This window comes from Aulonocara stuartgranti (assembly GCF_965226115.1).
Source record: "Aulonocara stuartgranti genome assembly, chromosome: 7".
NCBI lineage: Eukaryota > Metazoa > Chordata > Actinopteri > Cichliformes > Cichlidae > Aulonocara > Aulonocara stuartgranti.
Genome location: NC_138945.1, coordinates 42,280,576 through 42,307,795, shown reverse-complemented (window position 1 = coordinate 42,307,795; position 27,220 = coordinate 42,280,576). Strand labels below are relative to the sequence as shown.

The 27,220-nt window shown below is 43.7% G+C and overlaps 1 protein-coding gene across 3 annotated transcripts; it reads right to left on the bottom strand.

Moving 5' to 3' along the window:
* Positions 1-301: 301 nt before the first annotated feature.
* On the bottom strand, positions 302-25,272 carry dnaaf4 (dynein axonemal assembly factor 4). Of its 3 annotated transcripts, none has more exons than XM_082540811.1 (9): positions 24,964-25,272; positions 13,527-13,674; positions 11,004-11,134; positions 10,698-10,914; positions 9,977-10,122; positions 7,084-7,193; positions 6,480-6,633; positions 1,008-1,113; positions 302-780 (listed from the first exon to the last, which is right to left on the bottom strand). In XM_082540811.1, exons 1-9 carry the CDS (start codon positions 25,084-25,086, stop codon positions 656-658), a joined length of 1,260 nt encoding a protein of 419 aa, XP_082396937.1. In that variant the 5' UTR covers positions 25,087-25,272; the 3' UTR covers positions 302-655. The 3 variants fall into 3 exon arrangements, with proteins under 3 accessions (XP_082396937.1, XP_082396938.1, XP_082396939.1); XM_082540812.1 differs by having other exon boundaries at positions 13,533-13,674; XM_082540813.1 differs by lacking the exons at positions 10,698-10,914; positions 11,004-11,134.
* Between the last annotated feature and the right edge of the window lie 1,948 nt (positions 25,273-27,220).

Sequence of the window (27,220 nt, the reverse complement as noted above, 5' to 3'; positions counted from 1 at the left end):
GTGTGTTTATACACCACTTTAATTATTAATTATTATTTATCTCTTGCTCTATTCCTTAGTTTACCTATTCCTTTAAAAAGCTCACGTTTAACTGTTCCCTTTTAACTGGTGCTTCTAAACTGGCTGGTGGCATAAATGTTTGTTTGTAATGTGTGACTCTGACCCTGTAACAAGCTAACAACCTCTCCAAGGTGTAACCTGCCTCTTACCCTATGACTGTAATAGTTCCAGCGACACTGTGACCATGAATTGGATATACAAAACAAAAAAAATGGATTTTTGTGAACTGAATATGCTGGACTTTACTGGACACAATATGACATCAACATGGATTTCTTTTTTCCCCCAACATTTTATATAATATACAATTAACTGATCATGAAAATCATTTAAAACTAAGAATGGTATTACTTAATGAGACACTAGACACTACAAAAGTAGCCTGGCTTTACCTATGATACAATTCAAAAGTCTGTATTTTTCAAAGGATGTTGTTTACAAAGGATGTACAGAATACATTTAAAAGCTAAGGATGGATAAAAATGTATGACCTTTGTAAATAAAATACAAGAATTTTTAATATTTAATAAAGAACCTGAAACCAGCCCTCTGTAAAACATTTCATGAATATAACGTACAAAGCAAATGTCATGTGTCACTCTGTCTCACTGGGAGGATTGACAGCAGATCCTTGAATGATGTCTCTGATTCTCTGTGTATCCACCAACAGCGCTTCATTATTAGGGTCAATCTTCAGAGCAGCAAGGAAGTCTTGGAGCCCTGAAATGAAATTGTAGGTAGATCAGTTGAGACCTGGACACCTTTTGAGTCACTGTAAAAAACACGCTCCACATATTTGACCTTACCCTTGCCCTTAGGTAGGACAAAGTTACTGTCATGCAAGTTACAACTCAAGCCTTGAGTCATGGCTAACAAGTTCTAAGTAAAGTCCGAAACAAATCACTGAGTGCAACACATCAACTTATTGACATTTTAAAGCAACAAACCTTCTGGATAGGCCTGCAGCTCGCAGAAGGCAGATCCTCGACGGACAAAAGCTCGAACTCTGGCAGCTGCATTGGCAGGGACTGGTGGAGTCAAAAGATCAAGTGCCTGCAGTAAAAAAGTGGGCAGATGTTTACTGTATGCTATTCCTCTGGAAAGTAAATAAATCTTGACCATTCATTGTCAGAGTTGGACCATCCAGAGCATCTGTCAGTCCACCTGTGCAACAAATCCAGTTGTGAAATTTTCTCGCTGCTAAAGTCAATGTTTGTGGTTTTATAACAAAGTGGAAGCCACTGGGAACAACAGCAACTTCAGCCACAAAGTGGCAGACCACGTAAATCAACCGAGCAGGGTCAGCCGATACACAGAAGTTCTGCAGAGTCTGTTTATTTACCATTAGAGCAGTGGATTGGTCTTTTATATGTTCCACTGGAGCACTCAAAGTGCTTTACACAACATGCCTCTTTCACCCATTCATAAAAGCAAATTTTTTTACTTGAGTGCTTTGTATCTAAGATTCACACATTCACACTCATACTCCAATTGTCATGGTCTGGCAGTTCTCACCGGCAGACCTGCCCGTTGTGTCCATGTTTGTGGTGTTTTTTGTTCTCCCTCCTTTTCCCCGTTTCCCCGTTATGTGTGTTTATGTTGACGTTCGTGCTCCCGGAAGTTTAGGATCCCCAATGATCATTCGATCCAAAAGTGTTCCTGCTGTGGAGGCAGCCACACCTGTCGCTTATCAGCTGCCGCCAGCTGCAGCTGATTGAGAGCGTCCTAACAGTGTGGCTGGATCGTTGAGTTTACCTCATCAGTACAGCCGTGGACTTGCTTTTGAAAAACCTCGCTCTGGAGATGGATTGCCTAGCTAACTCACTGTGTTTATCTTCACTAGGAATCGGGAGCAGAGTGTGTTTTCACAGGAGCAGAGTCACGGATTCAAATTCAAATTCAAATTCAAATTCAAATTTTTTATTTGTCACGTACACAGTCATACACAGTACGATATGTAGTGAAATGCTTGGACAACTGCTTGTGACCTAAAGAAAACAAAAAAGGAAAAGGCTATGAATAAGATAAGAAATAAATATGAAAAATTAAAAAGGGTAAATTTAACTAGGAAGGAATAAAATATAAATTAAGGTTAAAAATGAAATAACTGTACAACACAAATTAGAATGAAGGGTAAATTTAACTGGGAAGAATAAGATAAAATATATAAATTAAAGTTGAAAATAAAATAACTGTACAACAAAATACACAATATAGAACTATATAAGAATGTATGAAGAAATCTAAATATAAATAAATATATACACAATAACAGCAGCTGTACAAGTATTAACCGGAAATGAAGAATATAGTGACCAGTGTTGTGCAAAACCAAAGTCCAGAAAGTCCAGTGTGTGTGTAAGAACATTATGTGTGGGTCAGTACTGTGTGGTGGTGTGATTGAGAGACCGTATCGCCTGCGGGAAGAAGCTCCTCCTCAGTCTCTCTGTGTTGGTCTTCAGGGAGCGGAATCGCTTTCCTGACCTCAACAGAGAGAACAGTCTGTTGTTGGGATGGCTGAGGTCCTTCACGATCTTCCTGGCCTTGGTCCAGCACCGCCTGCTGTAGATTGAGTGCAGGTCAGGGAGCTCGGAGCGGATGGTGCGCTCAGCTGACCGCACAACCCTCTGTAGAGCTCGTCTGTCCTGCATGGTGCTGTTCCCGAACCAGGTTAAGATGTTTCCCGTCAGGATGCTCTCTATGGTGCACGAGTAAAAGTTCCTGAGCACCTTGGAGGGCAGTTGGAAGTCTCTCAAGCGTCTGAGGTGGTAGAGACGCTGTCGGGCCTTTTTCACCACGGTGTTGATGTGACAGGACCATGACAGGTCCTGCGTGATGTGAACTCCGAGGTATTTGAAGCTGTCCACTCTCTCCACTGGGCACTCGTTGATGACGGGGGTCTGGTAGTTCCTCTCCTGCTTAGTGCTGAAGTCCACTATCAGCTCCTTTGTCTTACTGACGTTTAGAAGGAGGTTGTTCCTCTGGCACCAGTTCTCCAGATTCCTAATCTCCTTCAGGTAGGCCGTCTCGTTATTATCAGAGATCAGGCCCACCACGACGGTGTCGTCAGCAAACTTGATGATGGTGGTGGAGCTGGTAGTGGCCACACAGTCATATGTGTACAAAGAGTACAGCAGGGGGCTCAGAACACACCCCTGGGGGGCTCCAGTGCTGAGAGTGGTGGAGGCTGAGACATGTCCGCCCATCCTTACTGCCTGTGGTCTGCCAGTTAGGAAGTTGGAGATCCACTGACACATAGATGAGCTGAGTCCCAGATGCTCCAGCTTGGTGGTGAGTGTGGAGGGAATTATGGTATTAAATGCAGAGCTGTAGTCTATGAAGAACATTTTAACATAATTCCCCCTTCTAGTGTCCAAGTGAGTGAGTGATGTGTGGAGGAGATGAGAGATGGCATCGTCTGTGGAACGATTTGGACGGTAAGCGAACTGTAGTGGGTCCAGTGTGTCTGGTAGTGAAGAAATGATGAAGTCTCTGACCAGGCGTTCAAAGCACTTCATCACTACTGAGGTGAGGGCTACAGGGCGATAGTCATTGAGAGAAGCAGGGTGGGGTTTCTTCGGGACAGGAACAATGATGGACTCTTTGAAGCATGTGGGGATCACCGACTGAGATAAAGAGATGTTGAATATCTCAGTGAACACAGGAGCTAGCTGGTATGCGCAGTCTCTGAGGATACGACCTGGGATGCCGTCTGGTCCTGCTGCTTTCCTGGTGTTCACTCTCTTGAAGGCTCTCCTTACTTCATGCTCGGAGATGACGAGCACGTTTCCGGTGCTGGCAGTATCTTCCTGTCTGCAGCCGTTAGCGCCGCTAACACTAGCATTGTTGGAGACCTTAGCTGCAGCCTTGAAGCGAGCATAGAAAGTGTTCAGCTCGTCTGCCAGAGTCACGGCCGCGTTCGTCATACCGGTTGTTGGTGCTTTATAGTCCGTTATTGTCCTTAGTCCCCGCCACAGGCTCCTAGAGTCACTCTGTTGGAGTTGTGACTCTAGTTTCCTCCCGTAGCGCTGCTTCGCCTCTTTCACCGCCCTCCGCACGTTATATGACGCGGCTTTGTACGGGTCCATGTCCCCCGTCATGAGTCCCGTGTTGTAGGCAGCGGTGCGGGATCTCAGAGCGTCGCGGATGGTTTTATCCACCCACGGCTTCTGGTTGGGAAACGTTGTGATAGTCTTTGTCTCCACGGTATCATCCGCTAGTTTCCCGATGAATCCCACAACCGCTTCCGTAAACACGTTGACGTCATCGTCGGAGCTGTTTCTGAACATGCCCCAGTCTGCGTCATCGAGTGCGTCCTGTAACGCGGCCACCGATTGATCCGTCCAGCGCGCGACCTTCCTCTGAACCAGAACTTCCTGTTTCAGCCTTTGTTTGTATTTTGGCATGAGGAAGATGGCGGCGTGATCAGATTTGCCAAACGGGGGGCGGGATTGTGCCTTGTAGCCGTCCTTGACCGTAGTGTAGCAGTGGTCCAGTGTCCTTTCACCCCTGGTGGGGCAGGTGATGTGTTGATGTTCGGCGCTGCGCGTTTGAGGTTGGCGCTATTAAAGTCCCCCGTCACAATAAGCGCAGCGTCCCGGTGTTGTGTCTGGTGCTGTGTGAGTCCCTCATGCAGCTCGCATAAGGCGGTGACCGTGTCCGCTTGTGGTGGAATATAAACGGCACTTACTATGACCGATGTAAATTCCCGAGGTAGATAAAAAGGACGACACATGATGGACAGTAGTTCCAGATTTGGTGTGCAGGAGCGTGTGAGAGGAACAACGTTCGCACTGTTGCACCAGTTGTTGTTCACCATTAAACACACGCTGCCTCCCCTTGACTTCCCCGAGTCCCGTGTCCTGTCCATGCGGTGAATCAAGAAGAACTCGGCCGGCTGGATGGCGTGGTCCGGCACCGCTGGGTTCAGCCATGTCTCGGTGAAGCAGAGGAGATTGCAGTCCCGAATGTCTCTCTGGAACTTTATCCTGCCCCTGAGGTCGTCAAGCTTGTTCTCCAGTGACTGGACGTTGGCGAGCAGGATGCTAGGCAGAGGTGTGCGGTGTGCACGAGCTCTCAGCCTGTTCCTGACGCCGGCTCGCTTCCCTCTAGGCCGCCGCCGCTTCCCTTTGTTCTCCCTCGAGATCTCACTCGGCCAGCTCGGATCCGGAGTTAAAAACTTCGAATTGTGAGTACATTGTATACCAATAGAAACAAGAGTGTCACTGTCATACCTAATGTACCCAATGGTGATGATTTTGCCGATTTAGAAACGCTGAAAACTAACTTAAAAAACAAAGACAAAGAAAAAGTGGTCGGAGCAGTCGTGACGGCAGCCGACCTCACCGGCGCCATCTTATTTGCATGGGAGTTTGCCATTTCACTGTTCACGGACACAAGCACTGTGTGGGGATTTTGAAGAAGATCACCTCGCCGGGACTTGTATATATTTTACCTGTTGTTTTTCACTGTAAATAAATTCACTATTTTCTCTCAGAAGAGTCCCGTGTTTGGGTCCGGATCCTACCTACACCCTGACCCCATTGGATGCTTCAGAGAATACCTTGCGGTTAGTATCTTGTCCAAGGATAATTGTCATGTAGACTGAGGCAGCCAAGGTCCTTCTGAATAGTAGATGGCCTGGTTTACCCCCTAAACCACAGACACCCCTTCTCCATCTGGCAATCCGATGGATGAGTTTTGGTTTGTGTCAGCAGAACAGTACTTGTCTGACTGCAAGTGTAAAGTTTGGTGAAGGCGGGATTATGGTGTGGGGTTATTTTTCAGGTGTTGAAACTCTTAATGCTTCAGCATACTAAGACATTTTGGGCAATTTCATGCTCCCAACTTCATGAGAACAGTTTGGGGATGGTCCCCAAGTGTTCCAACATAACTGCACACCAGCACACAAACCAAGGTCCTTAAAGACATGGATGAAGGTGTTTGGTGTGGAAGAACTTTATAGGCCTGCAGCGAGTCCAGATCTCAACGTACAGAACACCCTTGTAATTAATTAGTGCAGAGACTAATTCTTCCCAGGTCTACTTATCCTTGTGCTGACTCCCAATTAATGTCTGAACTCATAAATGCACTTTTGAAATAATGGTCAAAAATTTCTATAAACACACTCCTAAACATTGTGGAAAGCCTTCCCAGAAGAGTTAAAGCTGTTATATCAGCAAAGGGACCTTATCATCATATCAAACCCTATGGATTAAGACTGGGATGTTAAAACGTAAGTTCATATACATTGGTTGATGAGCGAATACTGTTCGCAATACAGGATATAATGCAGTGATCCTAGTTCAAATCTGCTCTGAGGCCATTTAATGCAACTCCCAGCTTTCTGCCTGTCTATCACAAAAAAGACTAAAAAAGGTAAAAGTAAAAATTAAAAAAGCTATAAAAGAAAAAAATACCTGAGAGGAGTCTTCAATGGCCTTGTGAAAATTTCTTAACTTCAGATGGCATGCGGCCCTGTTCGAATGCAAAGCAGGGATCTTCCCCATAACCCTGATAGCCAAGCTATAGGCATTCACTGCTCCCAGGAAGTCCCCAGTGGCAAAACATTTGCTAAAAAATAAAGTTCTGTTAAACAGAGCTGATAACAAGGAAAATACAATTAATTAAACAGTGAAATTAAGCACGAAAAAAAAAAATTTCAGTTACCCCAAAAATAACAATAGTTTGTACTTAGAAAAATAACAAAAAGTAAACCTCCTTAGAGACACTTTGAAAGTACAGGTAAGGAAAACAGTTAGTTAACAGTCAAACTGTTAAAAAAATGTTTTGGAGCTTGTTAAACTCTGCCCCTAGAAAATATTTCAATCAATAAAAAACAAAATCAAAAAACCCAAACTAACACTAAACTAATAATAACCAGACTAAAAAAGGACATCCACCCTGGAAACTAAACTGAACTGAAATTGAAAAGAAAATCTTGAAAGTTACTAAAAATTATAAAAAAAAATAATTTAAATGTTTTTTTAAACTAAACTCTGTTTGCTGACACACTTCACTCACTCTCCTTTGTCCTTTAACCAGTAAGGGTTCCTCTCCTCTTCCTTCAGGTCTTTTAGCTCACCAACATCCACATTCACTTTTCGTCGGGTTTCAGCTTGTTTTCTCAGCCACTAGTTGGTTAAAAACAAACAAACAAACAAACAAACAAACAAACAAACAAAAAAAGCATATAAAAAAAGTGACAAAGGTGTGTCTTCCATCCTACTGGGTGATTTTCAGTATTTGAAATTATTCTCAATAGCAGGGCCAGCAGTAATGTTATCTGTTTTACAAACAAAAGCCAGATCTACATAAGTGATCAAATAGCAGTGACTGTAGAAAACATGTACAACCTGACAGCTCCCCCAAAATGAATCCAAAGCATCTCTATTGCCCCCTGGTGCCTGACTGCAGTATTAATCATAAACCCCATGTCTTCCATGTTAGCAGATAACACTGGGGTCAAACTGTCAAACTAAATCAAAAGTTGCTTCACCAAGTTGCTTTGCAATCACTAAGAAACCTGCGCATCTCTGCTTGGAAACTGCAGATAAAGCCTGAATTTTGAGAGGTGGTCCAGTATTTACTTTCCAACAGAGTCAAATGTTAGGGTACCACCCAGTGTTTTGGTTATTGGACTTTTTGGACCTTGTTTATCGTTATAATGTTCCACGTTTCTTAGTCTTTATTTGGTATTGTTTAGTTTTCTTGTGCTTTTTAGTTTCATCCTTTGTATTTCCATACATAGAAAAAGAAAAGTATGGAAATACAAAGGATGAGACGTATGTATAAACTGTTTCCCAGTTTAGTCAGTCTTGTCTTCATGTTTGTTTGCCTAGTTGTCTGTTTTACCAGTTGTGACTCTGTGTGCGTCTCTCACCCTCTGTCTCTCGTCCCTCGCTCTGTTATGTGTCTCAGTGTGTGTGTTTCTCGTACTTCCTGTTTAGTTTGCCTGTAAGTCCTGCATCTTTGACAGCGACTGTCTGCTCTACACTGACAGCCTGAGGTGTTCTGTAGTAAACTGCACTAACTGTCAGAAAGACGTGTGGCATCATCACCCTTTTTTGTTAAGCTAAAGGTGTTTGTAAGCTAATCAGTAATTAGTCCTTAGCTATCGTGCTAAAATGAACAGTCAGCTGTTGGGGAAAGCTGGTGTTAGTTTACTAATCCATGCATATCAAATAAAGCTTATCCTTATCCTTATCAATCAAATTAACCTGAAAAAAAACCTACTGTATGTTTGAATGTTTCAAAATATTGTATACTTCAATCCCTCATAAATAGCACGTTTAACACAGTTTTAACAGAAGATGAAGTACTGAGAGGACTGAAAATGTTGCCACTGTATTCTTCACAATGACTGGCTGTAATATCACTTCCAGTTTGTAACTTCTGTTTCTTGATAACACAACTGATTTTAACTAAATAAAAGACACAAGATTAATTGGAAAACAAAAAGTGTGAAAAATATAACAAAGTCTAATATGCTGTGCTGAAACCAAATATAAACATTTGGTGTGTTAAAACAAATTGTATGTTTAATTTCTCCACTAATTAATTTTTCAGCACCAGCTGTTTATATTTATTTATATTTTTTTTTACATGTCAGCTGTCAGCAGAACTGTAGACTCACGAAATGTGAAGAAAACATTACCTGTCGGTAGAGTGAAGATCCACTTTATTTCGGTTTGAGAGATAAACTGAACTGCACATTTGACATTTGGTGATGATTCTTTTTTCTTTGTGGTAATATGATCTGCCCTCAGATTCAGACCTCAGAACCATCCAGTGATAACAGATAAATCACACTATATATGCTCATTTAATCTTGGAGTAAATTTGTCATAACTCATAAATTAACTGATCAAAAAAAGCTAAAGGTACCAAATGATGTACTGTCAGTGAAAGCTGTAGGTGTTTTACTGAGAAAGCTAAAGGCAAAAAGGGATTAATCATCTATATAACTTATAAAGAAAGACACATTAAGAATTGTAAACTGGAGTGTTTGTTTTGTTGTTTAGCAAGCTTCATACTACTAGGACCAAGCTGGCCTTAACCCAGGAAATCCAGACCAGCTTTGGTCCTAATGGTTTCTGCAGCTTGTTTTTCCCCAGGGTGAATTTAGCTGCTGATAATATTGTGGACTCTCTTTGTTTATGTCATCCCCAGTCTTATGTTCAAATCACAAAAGACAACATCTAATTTGCAGATTATTCAGATATTTACAGTAACTCTGGGCCTCTGTGGAGTGTGCAGTTGATGTCGTCTCCAGTTATAAAACGAGGATAAAAAAAACTAAGGAGTGATGAATTATTCAAACATAATGACAGCAACAAAGGTGTGTAGCATGGCTAACTAGCCAACAACAAACCTTTAATGCAGTGCATTAAAAGACCCCATGTGTGAAGTGCATGGGGGCACTTTTGCAGTCACCAGCGTGTGAGTGGATGGGAGTGTGACGCAGCATCTCAGTCCTACTGGGCAGATTCTGGCTTTAAAAAATTCCACATGGTAGCCCTCACAAGTGCACAGTGGGAAGTAGTGAAGCCATGGCATCCATCTGTCATACAGTCAGTACAGCTAAGATGCAAAAATACTCCATATTATTTTTTTTCTATTTCAGTTTTTCCCCCCCAGTGGATTAATGTTATCTTTGGGGACCAAGGGAGTGTACAGTTATCCAAATACCCGAATGAACAACCACATTTTGTATTATATAAATGATCATGCAATAATTTATTTGCTACACTCTGTACATATGTATGTTAAGTGTGATTAAAATCCTAACTCTTAGACTGGAGCCACAGTCCATGTTATTGTTGTTCAAATACTCTCTTAAAGTGGTTATTTAAACTCCATACTCCATAATTCTTTTTGGTGGTGGTATTGGTTTTCACAGCATTCAGGAACTCACCTCCTCCTCCTCTGGAAGTCTGGACTCTCTGAGAGCTGTTGGAAAGATTCTTGGGGTGAATGTAACTTGAATGTTTCCACTGAGTCTTGGAGGAGGGAGTTCATGTTGGGCTTTCTTGCTCTTTGCATTACTGTTGCTTCTTTGATCTGCAAGCAGGAGTATGTTCATTAATATCAGCCTGTATAACGCCAAATCTAAGCACCAGGAAAAAACAATGTAGACTGCAAGACAAAATTGGACCATTTGTCATTCTATGAAGCTTCACTTTAAGCACTTTGCCTACCTCACATCCATGGCCAATTTATAATTACCAATTAACCTAATATACATGTTTTTGGACTATGTGGTAAAGCTGAAGTACTCAGAGGAAGGCAGACACAGGATAAGATGCAAACCCCACACAGAAAAACTCTGGGAGTCTTTCTGTGTGGAGCTGAGACTCAAACCAGGAACCTTCTTGCTATGAGGCAACAGCTCTAACCATGACACCATGCTACCTAAAAGAAGTGTAATGATGGCTTGAGGTTAACAATGTTAATTCAGAGCAAGAGGGTCCTGGGTTCAAACCCAGTTGGAGGCCCTTTCCGTGGACTGCAGGCTCGCCATGTGCTTGCATAGTTTTTCCTGTCCTTGCAAAACATCCTAGGTGAATGCTGCCTATGTCACCTCAAGAGTTGCATTTCCTGCTTTTTTGTTTATTTGTGTTTTTTTTTTTACTCACCCAATTTCATTTTTTCTTGGTTGGGAGGTCCACATTTTTGCCTCTCTGTCTCTGTTCTTAGTTGGCGTGCTTTGGCTTTTTGATTTTGCAATTTTAGCTGGACATCCTGCTCTGCTTTTTGTTGTTGTCTGAAATGCCATGCAGCCAACTCTTGTGTGGTTTTCTCTTGTTCTGTGTCCTTTATCTTCTGGATACTGTCTCGTTCCTCTTTTTCAAGCTGAACTCAAGGAAAATATAACAAAACACTAGAGGCTCTTTTCAGGATCAAACAGGAGAATTTGGTGATTAAACAGAGTGGAAAATTACCTTTATCACTGTCTCCAGAGCATATTTGTTCTCTTCTTGTTGTTTTGCTGCCTTGTTTCTAGACTCTGAAGAAAGCTTTTCGTGGTATTTTAACAGGGCCCTCTGTCTGATCTCCATTTTTTCTTTATTATCTGAAAAACATTATGAACTTAATTTAATCGAGTAATTTCACTAAGATTAAAATCCCAAGTAAAGCCTGCTAGGGTTGGTTGGGCAACTGGGCGAATATCTATCAACAACTGAACTGAAGTAATACTAAAGCTGAAGTAACTTCATGTGCCCAACACGTTTATGAATACTGAACAGGCAGGGCACAGAAAGGGTAGAAAAATATGCAGTGATTTCCAATTTTGATAGAAGCTGTGCACAGAGCATCAGCAGAGGAACAAACAAGGAACAAACTTCTAAAACACTCCTGATGTGATTTGAAGCATTTTGAAGAGCAAAACAAAGCTCGGGATAATGCTCTCCCTCTAGTGTCTAAGGGTAAAGAAATAGCAGCTTAATATGAGCTCCAGTGACTAGTTCAGTGTCTCCCACACCTATACCTCACCTGGTATATTTGGTGATTAATTTTAGCATTTCTTATTATTTTTTTTTATTAATCTATAAGAACGATCATCCTGGGGATGAGATATTTACCAAAGTATCTGGCAAATAAAATATCTGAGGAGAAGAACCTTATAACCAATCAACCAGCTGGTTAACCAATGAAGTGTGTGTGGCTCTTTTTCTGGTGCAAATATAAACGGACACATATTTATGTGTGTCATGTTAAAAAGATGCTACATTCTTTTTCAATTCTAAGGTTTTACATATCAGGACATAATAGAAAATGGCACTTAGCATGTCTTAAAATGAGATAAACAATGACATGGCTTACCTAACAAAACCCCTGCAAAAATGCACAAGCACTGTTTGAAAAAATAAGCCTACCAGTTGGTATCACAGTTTTTCTTGATTTCACAGCAGAAAAACATTCTCACTACTCTTAGTGCAGCTCTCAAATCAGTAATGCATTTCCCCACCCATAATAGCTTTTGTCATTGTTTTTATGGACACTACTATTGTTTTCATGTTGTTTTCAACATTAACAGTTTGTACTTTGTCAATCATGGACTACGAAATGGAGCAGTCGTTAGCCATATCCCCTACATGGATGGCATCAAGCTGTATGCCAGGAGTGAAAAAGACATCGACTCACTGACAGATGTACAGCTAGAAGTATAGTTGGATTCTGGGAATCCCGCAGATAAATGGGAACCATGAAGAGGCCGCTAGGAAAGCCACAACTCATGGATCTTTGTTGTCTCATGAGATAACAGATGCACAAACTGGTGATGGCTAACCAACCAGACATAGACAAGCAGAGAAAGATGGCCGTAATGACAGACGTAGCTATACCAAGTGATAGCAACGTCAGATGTATAAAGGCTAATTTACACCCCACTCTCAAAAACTGATATAGATTTAACACTGCCTGTGTAGCTAGATTTAAGAAATACGTGCTTAGAGTTTAAGTTCTTAAAAAATGTTTACTGCCATCTTGTGCTAGTACAGAACATGACATCATCAGGTTTCTTGGTTGGTTGCAGTCAATACACTCACATTAGTTTATGTTAGCTAATTTTAACAGAACCAATAACTCAAGGGAAGACAAGGGAAGGCAGTACAAAGGTGACCCCTTAGGGGGCCTTAGGGGGCCACCTTTGTACTGCCCCGAGCTGCAACAATGTTTATCTTAAGAAACCAAGAATATACTGTTCACTTTCACTCTGTCTCTTAAGCAGTAAGCGTTTCTTCATTGGACTAGCTGCACTGAGACAGAAAAATCCACCTGTTAGCCATAATTTTCGTTTTTATAAACCATTTTATGAATCAGAACAGTGTGGAGGGGAGCCTGTTTGAGTCAGGTGACAGGTGGTTCGCTGGATGGACAAGCTGGAGTCAGAAACGGTTTTTTCCTTGTGTGGCTGGATGTACAGAGAGGTGCAATCAGCTGATGTGATCAGCGCTATTTTATGCAATAAAATAGTCTCTCTATCCCAAGAACACTCAAACAGTTAACAACATATCAGGTTACTACATGTGCCTCACACTACAAACATAACTATGTTTCTTATCGAGGCATAATTGGGAATCCAATGATGTCATGCTAAACATGTTTTGATAACTTTAACTTTCAGCACTTATGTTTTAAATCCAGCTACACAGTAAGTTTTATATCCTTGTCAGTTTATGAAACCAGGGCTCCATGATGTAAATTAGCCTTAATACAGGAAGTGTTTCAAGTCAATTTTACATAATTTTACAAGCTTGTAATTGCCAGATAAAAGCCCTCAAGAGACACTGTTCACAGGAAAACATCCAGCTTACCACATCAAAAACTTCAGGACTGCTGCATGACCAACTCTGTCTCTTCTTGAACTGTCACATGTACAAATGTATTATGATACATTATCATGGGTTCAGAAGACCAGAGCCTTGTTGTTTACTGAAATGACCACAAGTTGAAGCTCTTACCCGTACTTATCATCAGATGCTTCCACACTTTGTTGGTCCTTTTTGGCAAAGTGATGACTGCACATCCATTTGCAACCCTTACTGCGATTCTGTCATCATCAACAGGCTCAAACAAGAAGGCTTCAAACAGATAAGGCGGGAAATGCACCTGTGAATGAATACATATTATACTGTAAGAATTGTTGTTAAGAGAAATGTAAGACCATCTTCTGGTTCTTGTTTAGCGATTAATTTGAATTGAATTTTGAATTTATATGTACAGATATATATTTTTTTATACATACATACATACATATATATATATATATATATATATATATATATATATATATATATATATATATATATATATATATATATATATATACATACATATATATAAAAAAAAAAAAAAACACCCAGCGCGCCCCTGCGGGCGGTTTATCCTTCAAGCTCGGGTCCTCTACCAGAGGCCTGGGAGCTTGAGGGTCCTGCGCAGTATCTTAGCTGTTCCCAGGACTGCGCTCTTCTGGACAGAGATCTCCGATGTTATTCCCGGGATCTGCTGGAGCCACTCGCCTAGCTTGGGAGTCACCGCACCTAGTGCTCCGATTACCACGGGGACCACCGTTACCTTCACCCTCCACATCCTCTCGAGCTCTTCTCTGAGCCCTTGGTATTTCTCCAGCTTCTCGTGTTCCTTCTTCCTGATATTGCTGTCATTCGGAACCGCTACATCGATCACTACGGCCGTCTTCTTCTGTTTGTCTACCACCACTATGTCCGGTTGGTTAGCCACCACCATTTTGTCCGTCTGTATCTGGAAGTCCCACAGGATCTTAGCTCGGTCATTCTCCACCACCCTTGGGGGCATCTCCCATTTTGACCTCGGGACTTCTAGGTTATACTCGGCACAGATGTTCCTGTACACTATGCCGGCCACTTGGTTATGGCGTTCCATGTATGCCTTGCCTGCTAGCATCTTGCACCCTGCTGTTATGTGCTGGATTGTCTCTGGGGCATCTTTACACAGCCTGCACCTGGGGTCTTGCCTGGTGTGATAGACCCCAGCCTCTATGGATCTTGTACTCAGAGCTTGTTCTTGTGCTGCCATGATTAGTGCCTCTGTGCTGTCTTTCAGTCCAGCTTTGTCCAGCCACTGGTAGGATTTCTGGATATCAGCCACCTCCTCTATCTGCCGGTGGTACATACCGTGCAGGGGCCTGTCCTTCCATGATGGTTCCTCGTCTCCCTCCTCTTTCTTGGGTTTCTGCTGCCTGAGGTATTCACTGAGCACTCGGTCAGTTGGGGCCATCTTCCCAATGTATTCTTGGATGTTCCTTGTCTCATCCTGGACTGTGGTGCTGACACTCACCAGTCCCCGGCCCCCTTCCTTCCGCTTAGCGTACAGCCTCAGGGTGCTGGACTTGGGGTGAAACCCTCCATGCATGGTAAGGAGCTTTCTTGTCTTTATGTCAGTGGCTTCTATCTCCTCCTTTGGCCAGCCTATTACCCCAGCAGGGTACCTGATCACGGGCAGGGCGTACGTGTTGATGGCCCGGATCTTGTTCTTACCATTCAGCTGACTCCTCAGGACTTGCCTGACCCTCTGCAGGTACTTGGTGGTTGCAGCCTTTCTAGCGGCCTCTTCATGGTTCCCATTTGCCTGCGGGATCCCCAGGTACTTGTAACTGTCCTCTATGTCTGCAATGTTGCCTTCTGGTAGTTCAATCCCCTCAGTTCTGACTACCTTCCCTCTCTTTGTTACCATCCGACTACACTTCTCCAGTCCGAACGACATTCCAATGTCATTGCTGTATAGCCTGGTAGTGTGGATCAGTGAATCGATGTCTCGTTCACTCTTGGCATACAGCTTGATGTCATCCATGTACAGGAGGTGGCTGACAACTGCTCCGTTCCGTAGTCGGTATCCGTAGCCAGTCTTGTTAATGATCTCACTGAGGGGGTTCAGGCCTATGCAGAACAGCAGTGGGGACAGAGCATCTCCTTGGTAGATCCCGCACTTGATGGTAACTTGTGCTATGGGCTTGGAGTTGGCCTCTAGTGTTGTACGCCACATCCCCATTGAGTTCCTGATGAAGGCTCTTAGGGTCCCATTGATCTTGTACAATTCTAGGCATTCCAGTATCCAGCTGTGGGGCATAGAGTCATAGGCCTTCTTGTAATCAATCCAGGCAGTGCACAGGTTGGTCAGTCTGGTCTTGCAGTCTCGGCTGATTGTTCTGTCTACCAGTAGCTGGTGTTTTGCACCTCTGGTATTCTTGCCAATTCCTTTCTGTGTCCCGCTCATGTATTGACCCATGTGCCTGTTCATCTTAGCCGATATGATGCCTGACAGGAGCTTCCATGTAGTACTGAGGCAGGTTATTGGTCGGTAGTTGGAGGGGACCGGTCCCTTCTTGGGGTCCTTGGGGATCAGGACCGTCCGGCCTTCAGTTAGCCATTCCGGGTGTCTCTCGTTAACTAGCAGCTGGTTCATTTGTGCTGCCAGACGCTCGTGGAGTGCAGTCAGCTTCTTCAGCCAGTAGGCGTGAACCATGTCGGGCCCTGGTGCTGTCCAACTCTTCATACTGGAGACCCTTTCTTGGATATCTGCCACTGTGATGGTTACTGGACCCTGTTCAGGGAGGTCGCTGTGGTCTGCCCTCAGATCCACTAGCCACTGAGCATTGCCGTTATGGGTTGCATCCTTCTCCCATATGCCCTTCCAGTATTGCTCCGTCTCCAGCCTTGGTGGTGCTGTTCTCTTATTGTTCCCTTGCCACTGAGAGTACACCTTTGCTGGTTCTGTGGAGAACAGCTGGTTTATTCTCCTGCCTTCTATCTCTCTGGTGTACCTCCTCAAGCGGCTGGCCAAGGCTGTGAGTCTTTGCTTGGCAGTTTCCAAGGCCTCAGGTATGGACAGCTTGCTGTATTTCTTAGGCACCTTATTTGTCGCACCTTTCTGCAACTCCGTTAGTTGGCTAACCTCCCTCCGTGCTACTTTGATCTTGCCCTCTAGCCTCCTTCTCCATGGAGGGTACTGCCCCTTGTGGCTGTTCAACTTGTAGCCAAGCATCTCACTGATCACTGCTGCCGTATTGTAGATCAGCTTGTTAGTGTCGGTAATCGTGGTTGTAGGTATTGCCCGTAGTGCTGCATTAACATCATCTAGCAGACCTTCTGAGGGTACTTCACGTAATCTTGGTAACCGGCTACGGGGGATCCAGGTTTCAAGCTTGGCCATGATCCTATTTTTCAGGTCAGCTCCTCTCGCACTCAACTCTCCTATCGCACTTGGGGCTATGTACCCAATCTCGGGTGGGGGTGATGATATCTCCCCCCTGACCTGGCGTCCTGACTCCTCCTTGCCGTAGCATTTGTGTTGTACCTCGTCAATCTCTAGCTGTGAGAGCAGTCCCTTCTTTCGAATGTTGGAACACTGAGCTACTAGTTGTTTCGCCGTCATTGTGGATGTTGGGTATCGAAGAATCCATAGGTCCCTCATCCTATTCATGTAGCCCCTTCCGCCGGGGTTACTTGCGTAGTAGCATTCCAACAACGCCCTGTTTTCGTCCCTTGCCCACCGATGCCTTCTTGTTCCAGTAGCCCACTTTTCGTCAGGGTGCCCTGGTTCCTCAACACCTGACGCGGACCTTGTTGATCCGGGCGACGTCCGAGCCGGCATGCCTTCATATTTATCTGTCTCGCTCATGTCTGCGGTAGGCTTGCTTAGCATAGGGGGTCTAGCCTTAGGACCCTTACTGGATACAGACGCCCCAGGCAGGAATCGAACTTGCGATCCTCTGTTCCAAAGGCGTGTAGTTTAACCACTACGCTATCCAGCTGCTATATATATATATATATATATATATATATATATATATATATATATATATATATATATATATATATATATATATATACATATACACACACACACACACACACACACACACACACACACACACACACACACATACACACACACATACATACAGTGGGGCAAAAAAGTATTTAGTCAGCCACCGATTGTGCAAGTTCCCCCACTTAAAATGATGACAGAGGTCAGTAATTTGCACCAGAGGTACACTTCAACTGTGAGAGACAGAATGTGAAAAAAAAATCCATGAATCCACATGGTAGGATTTGTAAAGAATTTATTCGTAAATCAGGGTGGAAAATAAGTATTTGGTCACCTCAAACAAGGAAAATCTCTGGCTCTCACAGACCTGTAACGTCTTCTGTAAGACGCTTTTCTGTCCCCCACTCGTTACCTGTATGAATGGCACCTGTTTGGACTCATCATCTGTATAAAAGACACCTGTCCACAGCCTCAAACAGTCAGACTCCAAACTCCACCATGGCCAAGACCAAAGAGCTTTCGAAGGACACCAGGAAAAGTATTGTAGACCTGCACCAGACTGGGAAGAGTGAATCTACAATAGGCAAGCAGCTTGGTGTGAAAAAATCAACTGTGGGAGCAATCATCAGAAAATGGAAGACATACAAGACCACTGATAATCTCCCTCGATCTGGGGCTCCACGCAAGATCTCATCCCGTGGGGTCAAAATGATCATGAGAACGGTGAGCAAAGATCCCAGAACCACACGGGGGGACCTGGTGAATGACCTGCAGAGAGCTGGGACCAAAGTAACAAAGGTCACCATCAGTAACACACTACAACGGCAGGGAATCAAATCCCGCAGTGCCAGACGTGTTCCGCTGCTGAAGCCAGTGCATGTCCAGGCCCGTCTGAAGTTTGCCAGAGAGCACATGGATGATACAGCAGAGGATTGGGAGAATGTCATGTGGTCAGATGAAACCAAAGTAGAACTTTTTGGTATAAACTCAACTCGTTGTGTTTGGAGGAAGAAGAATACTGAGTTGCATCCCAAGAACACCATACCTACTGTGAAGCATGGGGGTGGAAACATCATGCTATGGGGCTGTTTTTCTGCCAAGGGGACAGGACGACTGATCCGTGTTAAGGACAGAATGAATGGGGCCATGTATCGTGAGATTTTGAGCCAAAACCTCCTTCCATCAGTGAGAACTTTGAAGATGAAACGAGGCTGGGTCTTCCAACATGACAATGATCCAAAACACACCACCCGGGCAACAAAGGAGTGGCTCCGTAAGAAGCATTTGAAAGTCCTGGAGTGGCCTAGCCAGTCTCCAGACCTCAACCCCATAGAAAATCTGTGGCGGGAGTTGAAAGTCCGTGTTGCTCGGCGACAGCCCCAAAACATCACTGCTCTCGAGAAGATCTGCATGGAGGAATGGGCCAAAATAGCAGCTACTGTGTGTGCAAACCTGGTAAAGACCTATAGTAAACGTTTGACCTCTGTTATTGCCAACAAAGGTTATGTGTTACGGCCCTAGCTGGGCCTCCTGATACTGCCCTTGTGTGGGCGTGGTGTTTTTCTCCGCCTCCTCCTCTTTTGCTCCACCCCCCGTCTCTCTCTTGCTCTTCTCTCTCCCCAGGACACAGCTGCTGCTCATTGGACTCATTTACCACCTGGGCCCAGTCAGCAATCACCTCTCGGAGGTCATATAAGCTGGGGATGAGCTGTGAACAGGGTGGGGGTGTTCTCTAGTGTCTCTGCGTTGTGTGTGGTTAGCCTGCTCAAAGTGTGGAGTTGTGGAAACAGCATAGCTGCTTTGCGTGAGTAGTGTGGGCTTGTGGGCCTTGGCAGCAGTAAAGCCAGCTGCTGTTAGTGACAGGGTGAGCTTGTGGGCCCCTGGAAGTACCTCCTCGTGGTGTGGAGTTTTTGTTTGGTTATTGTGTTCTTTGTTGTTGCAACCCTTTTTCTCTTTTTCCAAGTGTTATTGGTAAAACGGCGTTGCCGGCTCTTTATGTTAAGATGATCTATAATAAAGACTATTTTATTTACTGAAAACACTGGTCTGTTTTCCTTTCATTCTGTTCTGGACTCATTTGTTACTGGTCCCCTCACTCACATGCCTAGACCCTTTTGGGGGGAACGTAACAAAGTGGGGGCTCGTCCGGGATATGACTGGAAGGAACAGCAATTGAGTTTTAGTGAGTTGTTTGCCGGTGGCTTGTTTAGTTGTATTGTATCTGCTGCGCTCTCTCTCCAGTTAGCAAAGGGGAGTGTCTAGCTGAGCGTAAGCTCCTCCTTCAGGCACTCATTTTTTATTTTTCCTTTATTATTTTCGGAGTAATCCCGGGTGGGGATTAGTTCCCTGTTGGGGGTAGGCTTGTCGGTGCTTTGTGCACTTGACGCTTAGCCTTTAAAGTTGCCTCGAGCCTGGTACACTCCAGAAGCTAACTAGGCTAAGATTTTAGTAGGCAGGTCTGGGGAGAGGGTTTATTTATTGGTTAACCTGTGGCCACACTTTTCCCGCCTGTTTCTCATTTGTGTATTGGAGGTGGTGCTTCTTTGTTGTTATTGTTAGCCTCAGGTAGTTTTTGTGTTAGAGTCAATGGCTACCTTTGATATTGCAGTGTTTAAGGGTGAGCGTGGTGCAGCGTCTCAGCCCGTTCTGCAGGCGCCAGCTCAAGCTGTAGGTCCATTGGTGTCGACACCTGTTGATCAGGGGCTGCCTGAGAACAAACCCATGACAGTGCTTCGCTTCGAACCCCTCTCCATTGAATCAAGTGAAGGCTCGAAGCTGGATGCTAAGCTCCGTGTCCGTCTGGCTCGTCTCCAGCTGGAGAAGGAGCAGCGTGAGAGAGAGTTCCAGCTGAAAAGGGAGCTAGAGCTTAGGCGTTTGGACGCGGAACTGGCTAGGGCTAGGGAGGTTGAGCTGATGAAGGTGAAGGTGGAGGCAGAGACAGCTGTGAGGTTGCGACAGCTGGAACTCCGGCAGGTTTCCCTTCCTCCGACTGCCTCCATTCGTCAGGCCGACACCTCGTTTGACATAGGGAAAAACAGTCGTCTGGTTCCGATGTTCCGTGACACTGAGGTCGATAGCTACTTCGAGTCGTTTGAACGAATAGCCACGGCCTTGCACTGGCCACGGGATTCATGGGCCATTTTGCTCCAATGTAAGCTGGCGGGTAAGGCTCAAGAAGTTTGTTCCTCGTTGTCAGCTGAGGACAGCTTGGACTATGACAAGCTGAAAAGGGCTATCCTGCTGGCCTATGAGCTGGTCCCAGAAGCCTATAGGCAGTGTTTCCGGGGGTTGAGAAGAGGTCAGGGTCAGTCCTATCTTGATTTCGCCAGGGAAAAAGGTGTTCTTTTCGATCGGTGGTGTGCGGCCTGCAAAGCCACTGACCCGGCTTCGATCCGGGAACTAATGCTCATAGAGGAATTTAAGAACTGCATTGCTGAGCGCATCGCGGTATATATTAATGAACAGAAGGTTTCCTCGCTACAGCAGGCTGCAACACTGGCTGATGAGTTTGCCCTCATCCATAAAACCAGTGTCATTAAGCACGACCGACGCGATGACCTAGTGAAGGTTAGTGATGTGCCAGCTAGACAGTACCCAAAGGGTGAGGTACTTGTGTCCCATTCCAAGGCAAAAAGAAAGTGTTTTTTCTGTTTAAAGTCTGGCCATTTAATAGCAGATTGTGGGGCCTACAAACAGAAACAGTCAGTCTTGGGAGTTAGGAGTGTGCCAGCTAACAAAGTCAATACAGGCGTGGTTTCAAGAGCCAAAACAAAGCTCTGTTTCTTCTGCCACAAACCTGGCCACCTGATTGCTCACTGTTTGAAAGAAAACTCAAAGCAAAATCGATCTGCTTTCAAAAGAGTGAACTGTGGTTCACAAACCAACAAAGTTGCCAGTCCTAGGCAACAATCGGCGCATAATTGCTCAGTGGTGTCATTCGGTCACTGTCAGAGATCAACTAATTGTAATCTGCCACCTGTTGACTGTCTTTCGGGTCCAGATGACCTGCAGTGTGACCCATTGTGTACGACACAAACACTCAAACCTGCACCTCTGGGTAACCCGCATGCCTTTCGCCATGACCTAGTGAAGAAGCATCAGAGAAGTGATGCTGTACGGCCTTTTAGCTGCCTGATGGGTCCTCCATATGTGATGGCTCAAACACCTGGCTATCACTTGAGACACTATGTTGAGGGACTTGAGCCAACCCCGTGCAGTGTTTTCAACCCATCAAAAAGGTCTTGGCAGATTCGGCAGGGTATGCCTAACCGTTATTATGGTGGATGGTAGGTGATATGTTTAAAAGCTGGGTAGGACGTTCTATGACAAACCACTGGTTTGTATTTATGGGAGGGGGTGTTACGGCCCTAGCTGGGCCTCCTGATACTGCCCTTGTGTGGGCGTGGTGTTTTTCTCCGCCTCCTCCTCTTTTGCTCCACCCCCCGTCTCTCTCTTGCTCTTCTCTCTCCCCAGGACACAGCTGCTGCTCATTGGACTCATTTACCACCTGGGCCCAGTCAGCAATCACCTCTCGGAGGTCATATAAGCTGGGGATGAGCTGTGAACAGGGTGGGGGTGTTCTCTAGTGTCTCTGCGTTGTGTGTGGTTAGCCTGCTCAAAGTGTGGAGTTGTGGAAACAGCATAGCTGCTTTGCGTGAGTAGTGTGGGCTTGTGGGCCTTGGCAGCAGTAAAGCCAGCTGCTGTTAGTGACAGGGTGAGCTTGTGGGCCCCTGGAAGTACCTCCTCGTGGTGTGGAGTTTTTGTTTGGTTATTGTGTTCTTTGTTGTTGCAACCCTTTTTCTCTTTTTCCAAGTGTTATTGGTAAAACGGCGTTGCCGGCTCTTTATGTTAAGATGATCTATAATAAAGACTATTTTATTTACTGAAAACACTGGTCTGTTTTCCTTTCATTCTGTTCTGGACTCATTTGTTACTGGTCCCCTCACTCACATGCCTAGACCCTTTCGGGGGGAACGTAACATTATGTTACAAAGTATTGAGTTGTATTTTTGTTATTGACCAAAGACTTATTTTCCACCCTGATTTACGAATAAATTCTTTACAAATCCTACCATGTGGATTCATGGATTTTTCTTTCACATTCTGTCTCTCACAGTTGAAGTGTACCTCTGGTGCAAATTACTGACCTCTGACATCATTTTAGGTGGGGGAACTTGCACAATCGGTGGCTGACTAAATACTTTTTTGCCCCACTGTACAGGGAGTGCAGAATTATTAGGCAAGTTGTATTTTTGAGGAATAATTTTATTATTGAACAACAACCATGTGCTCAATGAACCCAAAAAACTCATTAATATCAAAGCTGAATGTTTTTGGAAGTAGTTTTTAGTTTGTTTTTAGTTTTAGCTATTTTAAGGGGATATCTGTGTGTGCAGGTGACTATTACTGTGCATAATTATTAGGCAACTTAACAAAAAACAAATATATACCCATTTCAATTATTTATTTTTACCAGTAAAACCAATATAACATCTCCACATTCACAAATATACATTTCTGACATTCAAAAACAAAACAAAAACAAATCAGCGACCAATATAGCCACCTTTCTTTGCAAGGACACTCAAAAGCCTGCCATCCATGGATTCTGTCAGTTTTTTGATCTGTTCACCATCAACATTGCGTGCAGCAGCAACCACAGCCTCCCAGACACTGTTCAGAGAGGTGTACTGTTTTCCCTCCTTGTAAATCTCACATTTGATGATGGACCACAGGTTCTCAATGGGGTTCAGATCAGGTGAACAAGGAGGCCATGTCATTAGTTTTTCTTCTTTTATACCCTTTCTTGCCAGCCACGTTGTGGAGTACTTGGACGCGTGTGATGGAGCATTGTCCTGCATGAAAATCATGTTTTTCTTGAAGGATGCAGACTTCTTCCTGTACCACTGCTTGAAGAAGGTGTCTTCCAGAAACTGGCAGTAGGACTGGGAGTTGAGCTTGACTCCATCCTCAACCCGAAAAGGCCCCACAAGCTCATCTTTGATGATACCAGCCCAAACCAGTACTCCACCTCCACCTTGCTGGGGTCTGAGTCGGACTGGAGCTCTCTGCCCTTTACCAATCCAGCCACGGGCCCATCCATCTGGCCCATCAAGACTCACTCTCATTTCATCAGTCCATAAAACCTTAGAAAAACCAGTCTTGAGATATTTCTTGGCCCAGTCTTGACGATTCAGCTTGTGTGTCTTGTTCAGTGGTGGTCGTCTTTCAGCCTTTCTTACCAATACTTTCTCTGAGTATTGCACACCTTGTGCTTTTGGGCACTCCAGTGATGTTGCAGCTCTGAAATATGGCCAAACTGGTGGCAAGTGGCATCTTGGCAGCTGCATGCTTGACTTTTCTCAGTTCATGGGCAGTTATTTGGCGCCTTGGTTTTTCCACACGCTTCTTGCGACCCTGTTGACTATTTTGAATGAAACGCTTGATTGTTCGATGATCACGCTTCAGAAGCTTTGCAATTTTGAGACTGCTGCATCCCTCTGCAAGATATCTCACTATTTTTGACTTTTCTGAGCCTGTCAAGTCCTTCTTTTGACCCATTTTGCCAAAGGAAAGGACGTTGCCTAATAATTATGCACACCTGATATAGGGTGTTGATGTCATTAGACCACACCCCTTCTCATTACAGAGATGCACATCACCTAATATGCTTAATTGGTAGTAGGCTTTCGAGCCTATACAGCTTGGAGTAAGACAACATGCATGAAGAGGATGATGTGGACAAAATACTCATTTGCCTAATAATTCTGCACTCCCTGTATATATATATATATATATATATATAATTATTATGATGTCTTAGCAATGGCTTTTTCTTGCTGCAACTCGTCCGTCAAACCTGCAGCTTGAACTCTTCTCTTCTCAGTTGAAACTAAGACTTGTTTACTACAACCACTATTAAGCTGTGCTTGAAGCTGTTGTCCTATCACGCAAGCTGTTAACTCTCAGAAACTTGTCCTCTGGTTCAGTTGTGGCTTTGGGTCTGCCAGACCTATTCCTATCAGAGTGTGGCCCAGTTTTTAAATGCCTTTTGATGGTGAAGGAAACTGTACTCAGTGACACTTTGACTTTCTTGCAATTTCTCTATAGGAAAGACCTACATTTTTAAGTGTTATGATGGTCTGTCTCTCTTCCATTGTTATTTGCCTTTTTCTCGAGGGTATGGTACAGTGTGTTCCGACACTGCTTTTATGCAGACAGAGGGGGACGGTAGAAAAATATCCGGTTGGGAGGGGGGGCTTTAATGATGCATTTGGAAAAACTCATGCAGAAAGCTTAATATGGTCATGTCAATTTATATTTATATATTTCTTTTCCTTCTTTTCCTTTTCACGTAGATGGCAACAAAAGCATTGATAAAAGCGCTCGAAAATATATACGGCAGCTGAGTTGGCTGCTGCTCACAAACTTGATCAAACTGCCGTACATCGTTTCAATATGTCTCAATTCTGTGTGACACAGAAAAAAAATGCTATGCAGTCTAGCTTAGTCTCTGACTGAGACGAGTCCCATAGATATAGTATTTGATACACAAACAGTAAAAATACAAAACTCCTTTATTCAGAACTTTACCTTGAGGTAATCGTCCGTACAGACAATGTCTACCTTCCCGGCATTCGTTCCTTTTAGAGGCACATTAATGTAAAGCGTCGTCTCCGTCTGGGTCCAGACGTAGTCCATCACGACCAGAGGCATTTTTGGGACAACTGAGCTCACTGTTTGATTCACCTGATTTTAGAAGAGCCAGAAGGTTGTGCTTTGATTAAAAAAAATCGCTCTATTTCCTTTCATAAACGTGTCCGACGTGAAGTCCCGTCGCACCTCGCCATGTTACTATGGTAACCATAAACAAAATGCTGACTTTGAGTTTGTCGGAAAAACCTAAACTGAAATTCGTAACGCATAACCACAATGCATTAAACATTTTTATATATTCTTCTATAAAAATCCACAAAGCCGAAATCCATAACCTTTCACAGGAAGTGCACTCAACCTACGTAAGAGGATTAAAGGTGCTGACAAAAAAGTGGGGGAATCATTTCTATTTGTTTGTTGTTGTTGTATTTCCAGAATCCTGAAAAAAAATCTGTTTCTTCAACTGGATTGGACACGGAGAATTCAGGCTTTTCCCCCCTTAGAATTCTGGAAAACAAACAAACAAACAACAACAAAAACCCCAAACAAAAGACTCACACAAATTTTGTTTGCCAGTGGCCCTGATGCTCTTTCATAACAACCTCATCTTTGAGGTTAATTTAATAGAAAGTTTTTTCACTGAAGCTTAACTCTAAGATCTCCTTTCAAAGAGGAGAAGCTACCAGACCCAGACTCAGTGGTTCTCATAACTCACTTCAAATGTTGTTACTGTTAATCAGCTCCTGTCTTCTCAGATTCAGCTAAATGCTACAAAACTATTCAGATGGTGCTTGACGGTGCAAATGGATAATGACCCAATGCAACCTAAACGTTTCCCTAGGCTAACTAATAAGATAGTCTTAAATACTCAAGTTAGTCACTGAAGGCTGTCTAGAGCAGTAGCAAACAGCAAATGAAGGTGGCTGGAGTAAAGACTAGTGCCGTATGCTACAGAGCAAATTCAACATACCGAGGGTATCATTACATTATCTGGTTTCAGTTACCTTGTCACTGGTGATCAGGATCATGGGGATGATATTGTTAAAGCATGACCTTGATCACAAACTGATTGAGCTAAAACACAACATACAATTAACAACATAAAACAACAATAGTAAAATGGGTAAAATAGAGACATAAAATTATCTATATAACATATAAAACATACCTCACCAACTGACCCATGCTTAGAGGCAGAAATGAGCATTTTACAGATACTAGGTTGAGGTTTTGTGTTTGATTTGTTAAAGTCACTTTGTCTTATGGCTTGGTATGATGTAATGGGATTACATGCAATACATCTTTTCCTGTGACCTTTGGCCAAGAGTGTAAATTGTCCCTAAAGGCGTTAGCTATTGACAAAAGGCTCTCCATAACGTTCATGCTGCCTCATATGGATATTCAGAGCCAATCAGAAAATACCCATCTAAGGCTTCTTTAACACAGCTGCCAACATACTTCTGTAAGACAAATATCTTTTCTGCAGTGGAAATGTTCCTTCACAACATTGGAGTCTGAAAAGATGCTTTCCAATGCTTAGACTTAAGTGAATGCCCACTAAATACAGAGGGCTCTGGGATAGGTAGTCTATTAGCTGACATTGCTTCTGCCAAAACCTTTACAAGCTCACCTGCGCTCCAATGAGTCACGTTTAACTCTGTTTGTTGTTGTGAGGGTTGATTAGTAGCATTGTTGAACTCTGTTACCTGTACATTTGCAGGGGCAGTTGCAGGAGTGACTCTTTCTTGCTTCACTGAAATGTAACCTTCCTCGTAAACTTGTAGTTTTGCTTTTGCTGCCTTGAATCCTTTCAGATTTTCCATCTTTCAATTTCTCTTTTCAAGTCCTCAAATGACTTTCTTAATGCAGCACTTCCCTCTTGTTGTCTCTTTATCACAGCTGCTTTCTTCTTTTCTCTTTTAACATGCCTCAGTTTCCTCCTTCTCCTCTAGGAGGCATTGTGACATTGCAGCAGCATCTTGTCCTGCAGTAAAGCATTTCTTTTCTTCTTCACGCAATTGTACTCTTTCTCTGTATTTCTCTTATTCAGTCTTAATCTGAAGCAAAGCCTTTGTGGCTTCATACTGCGCTGCAGCTTCTTGTCTTTTGGTGGAGGAGGCATTAGAGATAACTCTATTAGCTTTAAACTGGCTATGAACTGAGACACTAACAGAGCAAGAGGATGTAAATATAC

Bases quoted from the DNA above. Each gene is read 5' to 3' on its own strand.
- dnaaf4 (XM_082540811.1), bottom strand. From the start codon at position 25,086: ATGCCTCTGGTCGTGATGGACTACGTCTGGACCCAGACGGAGACGACG. The intron at 11,135-13,526 runs GTAAGAGCTTCA...AATGTTTTTCAG, and splicing joins GCATCTGATGATAAGTACGG to ATAATAAAGAAAAAATGGAG. The intron at 781-1,007 runs GTTTGTTGCTTT...ATTTCATTTCAG, and splicing joins GCTGCAGGCCTATCCAGAAG to GGCTCCAAGACTTCCTTGCT.